Consider the following 13,909-nt stretch of genomic DNA (forward strand, 5'->3'; position numbering starts at 1 on the left):
TGACAACAGTTGGAAAGCTGATACCTTCGTCACACCACATCACCTGAAGACGTGCCCTCAACATCGACATCTGCAGAGTGCTCCACAGTACAGGAAGGGTAGCAACAATATGGGATGAGCCTCCACCACAGGTGGCAGGGTATGTTTTCGGCCAAATGTCCCCTGGCTGAAGAGCGATGGGCCTTACGGCATCTTTGAACGAGCAACTGCGTTCGCAAGATATTTAAGAAGAAGATGACATTTAATCCCCCTCCTCTCCCTACGATAGTCAGAGGAACGTGCCGTCCATGCTATCTTTTTTTACAACCCCCGTCTTCTTCTGGAGGCCAGTTGGAGTGATGGAAGCCAAGATCAGATGTCCCCAATCCTAACTGCCCTGCTCCACAAGGTAGCTTCTTAAGGCCCGGTCCCACTGCACTTACGGATGCAAAGAGGATGTAAAACGTAAAAAAATCTTGCCATCCGTTGGAAAACGCTATGCATCCGTTTGTGTACTCATTGCATACGTGTTTCATACGCTCTATCCATCGGGCATCCGTCCACTGTGATTTCATCCGCGCAAAAAGTTTTGAGCTGCACAAAACTTTTAGAACGGATAAACTTCCGCCGTGTACGATGTAAATCCGCGACAAATACGAGCAACAAACGTTCTATGTCCGTTATCATCCGTTAAGCGTCCGCTGCATCCTCTCTGTATCCTCTGGGCATCCTCGCAACTCACATCCGCTGCAGTTGAAAACGGACAGAGGGAGGAAAGATAAGGTACATGAACGTCTATACATCGTTAGTAGCACGAAATAGAAAGGATGTAAGCGTATACATCTCGTATATAAAGTATTCAAAGCTGTCATCCACTTCCATCCGCTTTTTATCCGCTAGGCTTCCGATGAACATCCGTTTAACATCCCCGCTACATACTACCCCGTCCGTTTTTTCCGTTCTGTTTTCGCAAATTTTCGCAAATTTTGTCCATTTCTGGAGCGGATGAAAACGGATGGAACCACCCTCGAAATTTTGCTCGTCCGCTGTGTCCTTTATGCATACGTTTTGTGTCCGTCGGCCAGGGGACCGGGCCATTAACAAGAAGTGGCTATGGCAATACAGCCCGTCAGGTGTGCGGCATGAGGCAGAATCACACCCTATTGACCGAACGCCTGAAGTGCCTGTTCTGCATGCGTCATCGTCAGCAGTCCAAGGCGATGATCAGCGGTACAATATCGCTGGCATGCCTTCAGTCCGACCATCCTCATGCAACTTGCCTCTGCAGTTCGAAGTATGTTCCCGGCCATTATCTGTGGAAAGCGGGCCATAGACAGAAATGTAGTGACCCTGTTGAGTGATCGTCTCAATGCAATATCCATGAACAAAGTGCAGAGGATGATTCAACAGGGTCACGATGAATGGTATAGTGAGCGGCGAGATCTCTACCAGACTCTCCTTATGGAAGCCCATAACGCCACCACGACATCCACATCCCAGCGAGGCATACTTTCCTACACTGACCATCACTACACCCCGCCTATCCCATCTCCACCCCTTCCATCCCCCCGTGTCCTACGGAGAGCTCATCTCATCATGGAGATGGAGAAGATGCCAGGGGCGTCGCTAGACCTTTTTCAGTGGGGGGTGTAGAGGCCAACGATTACCGACAAAACTAGCCACCAATTACCGACAAATTAAATGTCCAATATCTACAAATTCAACCCTATAAACCTGGGGCCGAAGCTAAATTGTTTTTTCCTATGGACTATCTATAGTACTTGCATATGCGCAAAATGGTCATTTTCCTCGACGACATAAATATACGAATTATTTCTTCAATTTAGTCGCATCATAGCTATATTTTTAATGCAGGCGCGGAGCTAGGATCTTATTTTAGGGAGGGGCGGTAGTGAGCAAGAGAATCACTTTAAAGCGCGCTCATTAGGGGGGGGGAGTGGGTGATGGGCCTCCCGCGCGAAGCGCGGAAGCTTAGAGGTTTCCTTAAATTATTAGGAAAAAAGACGATTAATTGTACCGTTTTCGACTGGTAATCCTTGGCTGAACGAAGTTCCCCCCCCCCTCCCGCGCGAAGCGTGAAAGCTTTGACGTTTCATTAAATTATTATAAAAAGAAGACGATTTGCTGTATCGTTCTCGACTGTTTATCCTTTTCTGAATTCAGTCCCCCCCCCCTCCCCCGCGCAAAGCGCGGAAGCTTTGACGTTTCATTAAATTATGAGAAATAGCAGACGACTCGGTGTACTGTTCTCGACTCTTTATCCTTGTCTGAATTCAGTTTTTCCGACCGACAACATCTCACCGACTTCAAACTTCTGCATTGATATAGTACACGAGGATCGAGCAAGAATACCGACACAGCTGACCCGACACAGCAACATATTTACCCGTGTCTTTCTTGCTCCCTCGACGAGACGACTCCACCCAACAACCCCTTCTCTCTTTTACTCCCACTCCTCCTCTCTCAGACTCTTACCTCCCATCTCTCTCTCTCTTTTTCATCTCCCGTTTCTTTTGTTTCCCTTTCACTCTTATTTCTTCTTTTTTCCCCTTTTTTTTTTCTTCCCCCCCCCTTTCTTTCCTCTCTCCCTTTTTTTCTCTTTTCTCTTTCTTTCTTCTCTTTTCTTTTCTTTCTTTTCCTTTCTTTCTTTTCTTTTCCTTTTCTTTTTTTCTTTTCTTTCCTTTCCCTCTCTTTTTCCCTCTCTTTTTTTCCCTCTCTTTTTTCCCCTCTCTCTTTTTCCCCTCTCTTTTTTTCCCTCTCATTTTTTCCCCTCCCCCTTTTCTCTTTTTCCCCGACGGCAGCGCAATTTTACCGACATATCCTGACAGGTGGGGGGGGGTGTCGCACCCCCCACACCCCCCCCCCTTTGGCGACGCCCCTGGAAGATGCCCGTGTACAGAGCTTCCATCTTGAGTGTGACAGGAGAGATACTGTGTATAGATGGTACAAAACAGGTGTGTATTTTTTTTTAAACTGTTTTATTTTGGTTACTGTTACAGTAATACTACAATAAAATATATAAAAAGGAAGAACTAAGAACATGAAAGACTAAAATTCTAGTAAAAATTAAAAGCAATGAAATGTTGTGTTTCATAAATAGTGCGATATAATAGAAAATGTCTCATATTCATATTTTGACCCCCCAAAAAGAAGATATTAATTGTTTGTTTTCTCCTTACAGATACCTAAGAAGATTCACGGAGATGTAAAAGGCACCATGCATTTCGTCACCAGCGTGCTCAATGAATGGGGACAGTTTGTCAGCACTGTTGTGTGTTGCCTCTGAGTCTGAGGACTGCTACAGAAGGCTTGCTCAGGGACTCATTGCACGTTTTAAACGTGCCAATGTCCCAGCGCCAAAGGTCTATGCAGACAACAATTGCTGCAGGTGAGTGTTATATTCAGATTTGTATTGATATCTAGGCTTCAATCACCGATGAGTTCTCACTTGGAATCTGGATCATGGAAATTGTTCTTCTGATACAATCCGTAAATAACGCTTCTTATATGTAAACGTTCTGAGAGATTGTTATACTCCAACACTGCCATCTATGACGATCAATGTCCAGATTTTTTTTCTTTCATCTTTCTGAATTTAATACCCCCTTTTCTTTCACTACATATACATATTCCCTCCCCCATCTTTACGGGCACAATATAAATCAATTTATCTAATGCAACAGACATTTCCATTAAAACTTAATGTTTTGTGCTCTTTGTTATAGTGAAAATGTTTAAATCATCTGGATATTAACTAAACATAACTACCCCCCCCCCCCCCCCGTGGAAACTAGCAGTACATCAATAAAATTTTGTTTAATCCTATTTTTGTTTAATCCTTTTTTTAAATTTATAATCTGTATGGCGTTACTTATTTTTGTCCCTTTTTGTTGTGTTTTATAATTCTTCAGGAGAGTGTCTGTGCAATTGAGCACATCCTATCTGAGTTAAGGGACCAGCTGGCCTTGACATAGACGGGATACCGCTTTTCAAGTCCCCAGAAGCCGTTGATGCTCGTTGGGCCATGGCAAGCAAGCATTTGAGTTGCATGCAGGTGAGATTTTACATTGTGTTAAATAGTATGTGTAAATATGTGTATTACTAAGGCTCATTTACTAATTTTTTGAATTTTATTGATAGCAATGATAGAGGTATTTTTAATTCTTGCACTCACAGATAGTTTTGGTATCTATCTGATGCATTTTGTGCATTTTTCAGAAAGTGGTGTATTAAAAATTGGTATTATTATCTTTTTCTTCCTTGCAGTGAGAACTAAAAGCAAGAAAATATTATTCTCTCCCATACACTCTATAAATGTCTTTAATTGGTTTTCCATTTCTTAATTATCCATATCCATTTCTAGGATCCACCATACATTCAGCTGTATGTGGCAACCAAAGTTGTAAATATCAACAGGGTACAGCTGAACAAGTACCGTTGTCGAAGAGGCAGCAACTCCCTAGAAGGACTACATTCCCACATGTATCAAGCCATCCCTTCAAAGCGATGCGGGATAATACCATTCCAAGTAAACACACTTGCCTCAGATTTTATTTTAACAACAATAGATATATATAATGTCAAACCTCTACAAATTTATATTTCAGTTGTTTGAACTCTGTCAGCCAGTCAGATGATCACTCATTTAATAATATAACTGGTGTGCATATTATGCATTCATTATAATGTTGTATTCTAATTGCATGATCTGTTATCTGTTTTGTTAAATTCCAAATTTCTTTCATCCCCTTACCCCCCCCCCCCCCCCCCCCAGGTGTATCTCATTTCATTTGCGGTCCAATGGAACAGGCGAATGGAGGCAAAGAAGGTTCCTGGGGTCGAGGTAGGCTCACATCATTGGATGATCCCAGACAGGTCCAACGTCTCAACCAGCATGCAGAGACCCTCTTTGGGAAGGATCATCTATTCGAGCCAAATTTTTCAGCTCCCATGGCCTATCCGGACAGGTATCACGACCCTGCAGAGGAAGAGCTGTTGGGAGTAGAATATGCGTACAGCCAGTCTACCGACTACATACAGAAAGGTCAGCAACTTTTTTCATAGATTAGTTTGCAATGTTAAATCTATGTTAGTTCATACATGTGGTATAATTTGTAATTTATTTGAATAAAATAAATTCTTGTGTGATACACTGCTTACAGTCAGTTAATTAATAAGTATTTTGGCAAAACAGTCTGTTTTTTTTTCTGTCACCCCAAATCATATACCCTAATATTCCTTGTATTGTCAAACAAAACACTGTAAATGAGTTTTAAGTATTTATGTAGTTTATTTATATGCTTTTCTTTTTTTTCTGCTTTCATTTTACAGCTGAAGAGCAATCTCGTGAGGTCGACGAGGAGTTGGCAGAGTCAGAGGACGAGGGAATTGAGGATGACAATGATGAAAGTTCCCTTCCAGTAAACCACATGGATTCAGTCCATGCTGCCCATGCTGCTGTGACGAAGGAGGAGCAGGTGACAGAGGAGGTCAGCCCAGTGCTCGAGGATGTACTGATGAAACGAAGCCATCTTCATCTCCCTGGCTTTCAGGAAGTAGAGGAGCTTGCCCTTCTACTCCTTCAGCTGTCTGATAACGGCGACCATCACATCATCCCAGTCCCTCTGAGGGAGCAAATCGCAGCAGCTGCCAACAAACTGGCTGACCATGATCGGTCTGCTCGTAATTTTGTAAAGAAATACGAGTCAAAGTGGGGGTATAGTCTGTTTGGTAGGTGTTTAGGACCAGAAAGCCCAGAAAATAGTTCTGCCCAAAAAACGAAATTTGGATGGATGAGAGCAGCAGAGGTTACGGAGGAGTCACGACTTCTTTACATCCTCATTAAAATGTTAAAGAATCGGCCAACGGTTGGTTGCCTGTCATCACCAGCGAAAGCTGCCACTTTGATCAAAGGCAGCTACAAGAGGATCGTTGACAGAGTTCGGGATGATCCTGTACTCATTGACCTTGACATACCTCTTCCAAACATCAATGCAAAGTCCATCACCACTTTCATCTCAAAAAAAGAAAAGAGGACAAACTTTCTATCCACCACGCAACCAAAAGTCAAATCCCATCGTAACGTCCTATCTACCCAAACCATTCCAGAGGCCGGAAAGCTCCCTCAATCCCTGCCAGCAGCCACTTTCCAGCAAGTACAATATTCAGATATCCCCCACGAATCTGGAAAACGGCATGGAGAAAAGAGGCGGCTTGAGTTTGACTCTCAACCATCAACATCTTATGCCGTTGAGCCACCAACCAAAACCAAGTTGCTGCCACTTCTTCCAAAGACATCATCTCGTTGTATGCCATCAGCAGCTTCTGGAGTACCAATCCTTTTGGTTGTGCCATCACAACCACAGGCACAGTCCATTTCCCTCAACCAACCATCAAGCAGTGTACCATTCTCATTTCAACCTGCACCTCCTCCTCCACCAAAACAGACTCGTTTCCTCCCTAACCCATCCAAGAAACCCTGTGCTGCATGTCTCATCGAAAAATGTGGTGGGCTTCGAAAAAGGTACACACCATCGAAAGCCAAAACTCGAGGTAATACTAAAAAAATCTTTACCTTCTGCCCAACCACAAACAGATCAACTACACCCGGATTTGAAGAGGTGTACAATAATTATGAGCACTTTAAGAAAGTGGTTGACGAAGAGTTGGAGAGGAAACAAAGAAATAGAGAGGAGGAAAAGTAGATTATTCATTTTGTGTATTTTTTCAGAACATGGATAGTTCAGTACCTTGAATGCAGATCAATGTATTTTCGCATTAATCAGGTACCATACATTACTAGATACTGATAAGATTGTTTGTCTTGTCATGTTGGACATTTTTGATGTGCCCATCTCTTTATATTTTACTGGAACAGTATTAAAAAACAATCAGTATTATTTAACAAATGTAATACTTTATTCTTTACAGTACATTGCAATGCAGTACTATACCTTGCCAAATATTCCATGCCTATTCCAAAATTAAGTGTGCAGATATATACATATATATATATATATATATATTACCGGCATCTCATTATGTTGTTGCCTTCCTGCCAAAGTCAAAGTGTTGTTTAGTATAGTACACATATTATACTACGGGTACAGTACTAAGTATTGCCAAAGATTGTATGCACATCTTGTTATATGTTTGATACCTCGTCTAGAGACTTTTAAAGCAATATATTTGTTAATGTCGTAGCTGGCTACCAAAGTCGAAATATTTTGTATCATTGTACAAATCGTCCTTGTTTTCACGAAGTGACGGTAGTGAGGAAAATCGCAAAGTGAATGCAATTTTTTTTTCACTACCGTCACTTCGTGAAAACAGCGACGAAATGTAATGCTTCAGGTAGAAAAGTAAATCTTGCCAAAGATTGTATATATACTTTTTTTGTTGAAAGTGAAGAGATTTGGTGACAGAAACGAGTACAAATGACAAAGAAGAGCTGATTTAAATAATTTGTTCATATTGTGATACGTTTTGTATGTTTGCCATCGTTAAGTTACTATTGTATCGTTATGAGATGCCAATAATCTATTTGAATGAGTGGAAAATCACTCATTTAACACCTTAGCAGAGTAGAAGTTTGCTCATGTTAGAGCGCTTTGTGAAATTTCACTCTTATGTTGATGACTGGACGATATGACTCTGTATTCAATATGCATGTTTTATTTCTCTTTTTTGGTTATCATTTTCAAAATAGTGCTGAAGATATTCAAGTGCCTTGAACATTGAAAGTATTGTAAATAGTCGGTTATAAGTGTGTACTTTTTTACCAAATTCCAGATCTTGCCATGACTGGGAAGCCAAATATTTGACTAAGAATTGAGAAAACTAAATTGTGCCATATTCAAAAGATCAGTATTATAGTACAGCTGTAGTTCCGAATGTGCAAACGTAAACCTTGCATAGTTGAGATTTAAAGCTGTATCACGCAACCAATGTTATGCTATAACTCAATGGTCAACATTTTTTAACCAATTCATGTGTGCTAACTCACTACCGAACTCAATTTACTAAAAGAGTCGTTTATTACTGTATATGTACTATTACTTGTCCTTTTTATACTTTTTTTTACTTTTTTTGTTGAAAAAATACTTTAAACATGGAACTGAAACCAAGAATCAAATACAAGGAATGACGAACAATTGAATCATTTACGAGTAATATTTATTTTATTTTCTTTCTCCTGCTTACGTGTAAATGGATTTGTTTTGTTTGTTGTGGTTGTTTTAAGAATGTTTGTGGGTGGGTGTGGTGTTTTTGAAATTTGTTGTGGTGAAACATTAAAAGAATATTTGACCTTTTAAAAGGAATTCCAAACAAGGAAGAATAAAACATGATTTTTAAGAAAAAAGAAAAGAAACAATGAAAACAAAAAATACTTTAGAAATACAAGCATCTTATTTGCTGAAGAAAAAACTATTTTTATTGCTCATATCACCCTAAATTTTGATTAATAGGCCCTCTTTAAAGAAAAAGGATGCATGAAAAAGCCCATGAGAGATAACAGAAATGGGTCCTTTATTGCCGCAGAGGGCGGGCTTCGCGGCGGTGATCGAAGGGGTCGCTCACCGGGAAAAGGTCCTTGGGGGGGGGGGGGGGGGGGGGGGGGGGGGGGTCATACGCCCTTCCCAGGCGGTCTCCCATCCAAGTACTAACCAGGCCCTACGCTGCTTGACTACGGTGATCGGACGAGAACCGGTAAATTCAGCATGGTATGGTCGTAGGCAAAAGACATAATCGTTCAACCTATTTGAAGTTAAAGACTGACGTCATCATTGAGCATGCGCACAAAGTGTGCTTTTTGAAGGTTTGCATGGTGGTATGAACAATCGCGGAAGAGGTTTACGGTACACCATGTGTAAAGTCCTAGAAGGACTAAGGAAAGTGGATAGAAATAGAAGTGAAATGGAAAGGCGAGAAAGTGGAGGTTGGAAGGAAGAGTATCTTTCGGAAGTGAGTATAGTCCTGAAAAGGACTGTAAACCAGAAAGTTGTAGACAGGATGAGAGGTTTGATTAGAAGACTGGATTGAGTTGGAGAGTTGAGTAGATGAGAGAAGCTGGTTTAAGTCGGCGAGTAGAGTTGCAGAGCAGGAGCAGGAGAGTAGACTTTACTAGTAGTAGTAGACTCTACTAGTAGTAGAAGTAGTAGAAATACATTTGTTGCTAATTCCCATTTGCTTTAAATGTGCTGAAACTCACATGAAATGTAGATTATAATACCTCATGGAATACGGGATGCACAAATTCTAGCAGCCGACATTAAAAAGGTCTTATTTGAGCGCATATCAACCAATGTCCAGAATAAACCTAAGCGTTTGGAGCAGATAACGTCTAGAGTATATAGAAGAGGGTGGGGGTTAATACATTCGTTGCTAATTCCCATTTGCTTTAAAGGCACACTGCCATACTTGTAGCTACTTGCTCCCTCTATATAGAAAACTTCCCTAATCGGTGCCTGTTGGTCCCCCATGATCCTCTTTTTCTTATGTTAAATGAGAGCTGAGTTAATGAGATAGCCACCTGTCACAGTGACCTCGATGGCTCTCTGTGTGGTCTAATCCCTTCTGGCCCAGTAGTGGTGACGATCTTTAAATGTGCTGAAACTCACATGAAATTTAAATTATTATATACCTCATCGAATACGGGGTGCAAAAATTCTAGCAGCCGACATTAAAAAGGTCTTATTTGAGCGCATATCAACCAATGTCCAGAACAAACCTAATCGTTTGGCGCAGATATCGTCTAGAATATATAGAAGAGGGTGGGGGTTAATACATTCGTTGCTAATTCCCATTTACTTCAAATGTGCTGAAACTCACATGAAATGTAGATTATTATATACTTAATCGAATACGGGGTGCAAAAATTCTAGCAGCCGACATTAAAAAGGTCTTATTTGAGCGCATATCAACCAATGTCCAGAACAAACCTAAATGTTTGGCGCATATAACGTCTAGAGTATTAAAAAAAGGGGGTGGGGGTTAATACATTCGTTGCTAATTTCCCATTTGCTTTAAATGTCCTGAAACTCATATGAAATGTAAATTATTATATACCTCATGGAGTACGGGGTGCAAAAATTCTTGCAGCCGACATTAAAAAGGTCTTATTTGAGCGCATATCAACCAACGTCCAGAACAAACCTAAATGTTTGGCGCATATAACGTCTAGAGTATTAAAAAAAGGGGGTGGGGGTTAATACATTCGTTGCTAATTTCCCATTTACTTTAAATGTGCTGAAACTCACATGAAATGTAGATTATTATATACCTCATCGAATACGGGGTGCAAAAATTCTAGCAGCCGACATTAAAAAGGTCTTTTTTGAGCGCATATCAACCAATGTCCAGAATAAACCTAAACGTGCTTATAACGCCTAGAGTATATAAGAGGGGGTGGGGGTTAATACATTCGTTGTTAATTTCCTATTTCTTCTAAATGTGCTGAAACTTACATGAAATGTAGATTATTATATACCTCATCGAATACGGGGTGCAAAAATTCTAACAGCCGACATTAAAAATGTCGAATTTGAGCTCATATCAACCAATGTCCAGAACAAACCTAAACGTATAGCGCATAACATGTTGAGTATATCGGTGATGGGGAGTTCGGCCTTTAATACATTCGCAACTACGTCCCACTTGCCTTAATTGTGCTGAAACTCACATGAAATGTAGATTATTATATACCTCATCGAATACGGGGTACAAAATTCTAGCAGCCGACATTAAAAAGGTCTTATTTGAGCGCATATCAACCAATGTCTAGAGCAAACCTAAACGTTTGGCGCTGATAACGTCTAGAGTATATAAAAAGGGGTGGGGGTTAATACATTCGTTGCTAATTTCCCATTTTCTTCAAATGTGTTGAAACTCACATGAAATGTAGATTATTATATACCTCATCGAATACGGGGTGCAAAAATTCTAGCAGCCGACATTAAAAAGGTCTTATTTGAGCGCATATACCGGTTCACTTCTTGTTGTTAAATTAACATACGTTTTTGTTTGTTTCAAGATTTAAACAAAAATATGGACTAGCTGGGTATCTAACCCGATACCTTCCAATTACTAGGCGGTCGCCTATCCACAAGAGCACTTTGCCTCACTGCGATTACCTGGTTCGCTTTTAGTTGTTAACACTTTCTGATGCTGATTTAATGATTGTTATGTTTAGAAACAGGTGCATTCGAACTAACATGCCATTGAAAGTAACATTCCGTTGAAGCTTACTTAGAAATGCAGTGCAGCTGTATTTAGGCACTGCTCATTGTTATTCATATGAAAGATGCAGGCTATTCGATTCAGTTTTTTTTTTAATAGCTCGCATCGGCTATACTTGAATATTTATGTAACAAACTACTCAGCTCTAACATGGCATCAATTAATGAATTGAAGAAAAGAACGGACACTCCCTTTATCGAGTTAATACTTTCGTCATTGCGAGGATTTCCAAAGACTGAGGTAGAAATAGCATTCATGACATTGCAACTATGACCGCATTATTTTGATGACGTAATGGTATCGAAATATAAGAAAGGAAAACAACTTCAGTTCAAGACAGTTCAAAATAATGCTGGGAAATGGAAATTAAAATGATACCGTTTTAAAAACCAGTTAGATATGATTTTGGACAAGAAGCATGAGATAATTCATTGCTCGGCAATCTGGACTGTATTTGAAACAGAGCATCCAATATTCCTGATATTTAATAGTATACTGTCAATCAAAAAATATAACTAACAAAAATAATAATAATGGACGTCTTTACCCAAGGCTGTGTGTCTTTGTCGAGCACAAAATGATTCTGCTCGGGCAGGCCAGTTGTTAGCCCATATTGGGCTATGAAAAGTAAAACCTTGCCCATCATTGAATTCATGTTGTAAAGTTGTTTACAGACTGGAAAAGGATAGCATGGGAGTATACAGAGTGAATAAAAGGAAGAAAGTAGTACTGAAAATGTAAAAAAAAAACTTGTTTAACCTGGCAATAAGGGACTCTTGAATGTAGTTTAAAAAATGGACATGGCTTTGGGGCTAACGCTACCGGCCACCGGCTACGCTGACGACCGCCAGCTAGCTGACGACCTCCAAGAAAGAAAAAAAAAAGACCCCCCCCCCCCCCCAAAAAAAAAAAAGATCCCCCTCCCCAAAGGGGCTCCCTAACAGTTTTTTCCTACACTCAGCTGCTCCCCCCTCACCATAGCCAATTTTCAAGTTTTTTTGAGGAATCCATTGACATATTGTGCATTGGAACCCTTTCCCATACATCAACAATCACCAACACTATTATTTTATCACACCAAAATTGGAAAAATGATTAACTTTTAATATCTTGCTTTTGGGCTTTAAAACAAAATACACTAGCTGGGGATCGAACCCGATACCTTCCACTTACTAGGCGGTTGCTTATCCACGAGACCACTTTGCCTCACTGCGATTACCTGGTTCACTTTTAGTTCTTAACACTGTGCTTTTAGTTGTTAACACTTTCAGCTAGCTGACGACAGGCGCAGCTTTACCCCCTAAAGGCAGACGCGGATCCAGGGGGCCGGAAGGGCCTTCCCCCCCCCCCTCCGCAAAAAAAAGAGAGAGAGAGAAGGAAAAGAAGAGAAAGAGGAAAGAAAGGGAAAGAAAAAAGAGGAAGAGGAAGAAGAAGGGAAAAAAGGGGGGAAGAAGCAGATCAATTAAGGGCCGAAAGGGTCTTGGATCCCAGCTGTCACCCCCCCCCCCCCCCCCCCATTACAAAATAAGAGAGAATGATGAAAAGGGAAAGAAAAAGGAAAAGAAGAGATAAAGGGAGGGGAAAAGGAAGAAGAAAAGAAAAAAAAGCGGGATATCAGTTGCAATTTTGCCGGCAACAAGTTGTAGTTCAGAGGGGCCAAAAGGCCCTAGACCCCACGCCAATTAAAGATAAACTCCAGTACTGGTAAAAAAAAAAAATAATAATTCTCACAGAATCAAACGAAACTTACACTGAATGTTCAAGATTACAAATAAATGACATGTGCCAAACAATTTTGGAAGAAAATGTATACTGGCTGAGTAATGAGCATAGAAAGACAAGGAAATCAAGGTACTAGCCCCGACACCATTTGTGTTGTCCCATAGCTTTCTATGTGAGTGCTTGTTACTTTACCAAGACTCGGTCAAATTTACTATGATTTTGATGACTCCAGAACCTTGCAGTGCACACCAATACCTACATGATCAACTGTTTCTGATCCTTTCCACACCTTTTCTTTCATGCACAATGCAATCGCATTACCAGTAGGCTACTAAAGTTTATCTTTAACGCTACGCTCTGCCTTATCGTAAATACCACTCCCCCAACCTACTTAGAGAAACGTTCAGCGAGGCCTGCATGAAAAGTGGGTGGGGCGGGGTTTTGTTCTACCCCCCCCCCCCAACGTTTTTGCTCATTTCGCCACTGCCGGTGTCACCATTACGTACCAATATTTGGCTAGCATAATTTCAAATTGGGCCCCCATAACAAATCGTAGATCCGCGCCTGGGGCCCCCCATATTTGCAAAGGGGCTCCCTAACAGTTTTTTCCTACACTGCTCCCCCTCACTCTAGGCCCTTTTTTTTTTCTTTTTTTGAGGAATCCATTGACATATTGTGCTTTGGAACCCTTTCAAATACATCAACAACACCAACAATAATTATTTTATCACACCAAAATTGGAAAAAATGATTAACTTTTAATATCTGGCTTTTTGGCTTTAATATAAAATACACTAAAAGAAATTGTAACTGATCTCCCCTACCTTTCTTCTTCCTCTTTCCCTCCCCCCCCCCCATTCCCTTCCCTTACTTCTCTCATCCTCTTTCATTTAAGTTTGGTGAGGGAGGCAGGGGCCTTTCGCCCCCTCCCCCCGATCCACACAATGTT

The 13,909-nt window shown here is 40.8% G+C and overlaps 1 protein-coding gene and 1 long non-coding RNA gene across 2 annotated transcripts; both read left to right on the forward strand.

Moving 5' to 3' along the window:
- The first annotated feature begins 3,869 nt into the window (after nt 1–3,869).
- On the forward strand, nt 3,870–4,832 carry LOC115921624. Its single transcript, XR_004063001.1, has 3 exons — nt 3,870–4,054; nt 4,364–4,528; nt 4,775–4,832. It is a non-coding gene; the product is annotated as an uncharacterized LOC115921624 (long non-coding RNA).
- Nucleotides 4,833–4,843: 11 nt separating this feature from the next.
- On the forward strand, nt 4,844–8,158 carry LOC115921623. The gene is made up of 2 exons (XM_030979239.1): nt 4,844–5,044; nt 5,332–8,158. The coding sequence occupies exons 1-2, from the start codon at nt 4,951–4,953 to the stop codon at nt 6,702–6,704; spliced, it is 1,467 nt and encodes a 488-aa protein (XP_030835099.1). The 5' UTR covers nt 4,844–4,950; the 3' UTR covers nt 6,705–8,158.
- Nucleotides 8,159–13,909: the final 5,751 nt, after the last annotated feature.

The sequence above is a fragment of the Strongylocentrotus purpuratus genome, unplaced genomic scaffold, assembly GCF_000002235.5.
Source record: "Strongylocentrotus purpuratus isolate Spur 01 unplaced genomic scaffold, Spur_5.0 spur5_scaffold_10, whole genome shotgun sequence".
In the NCBI taxonomy this organism is placed as follows: domain Eukaryota; kingdom Metazoa; phylum Echinodermata; class Echinoidea; order Camarodonta; family Strongylocentrotidae; genus Strongylocentrotus; species Strongylocentrotus purpuratus.

Bases quoted from the DNA above. Each gene is read 5' to 3' on its own strand.
- LOC115921623 (XM_030979239.1), top strand. From the start codon at position 4,951: ATGGCCTATCCGGACAGGTATCACGACCCTGCAGAGGAAGAGCTGTTG. The intron at 5,045-5,331 runs GTCAGCAACTTT...TTCATTTTACAG, and splicing joins TACCGACTACATACAGAAAG to CTGAAGAGCAATCTCGTGAG.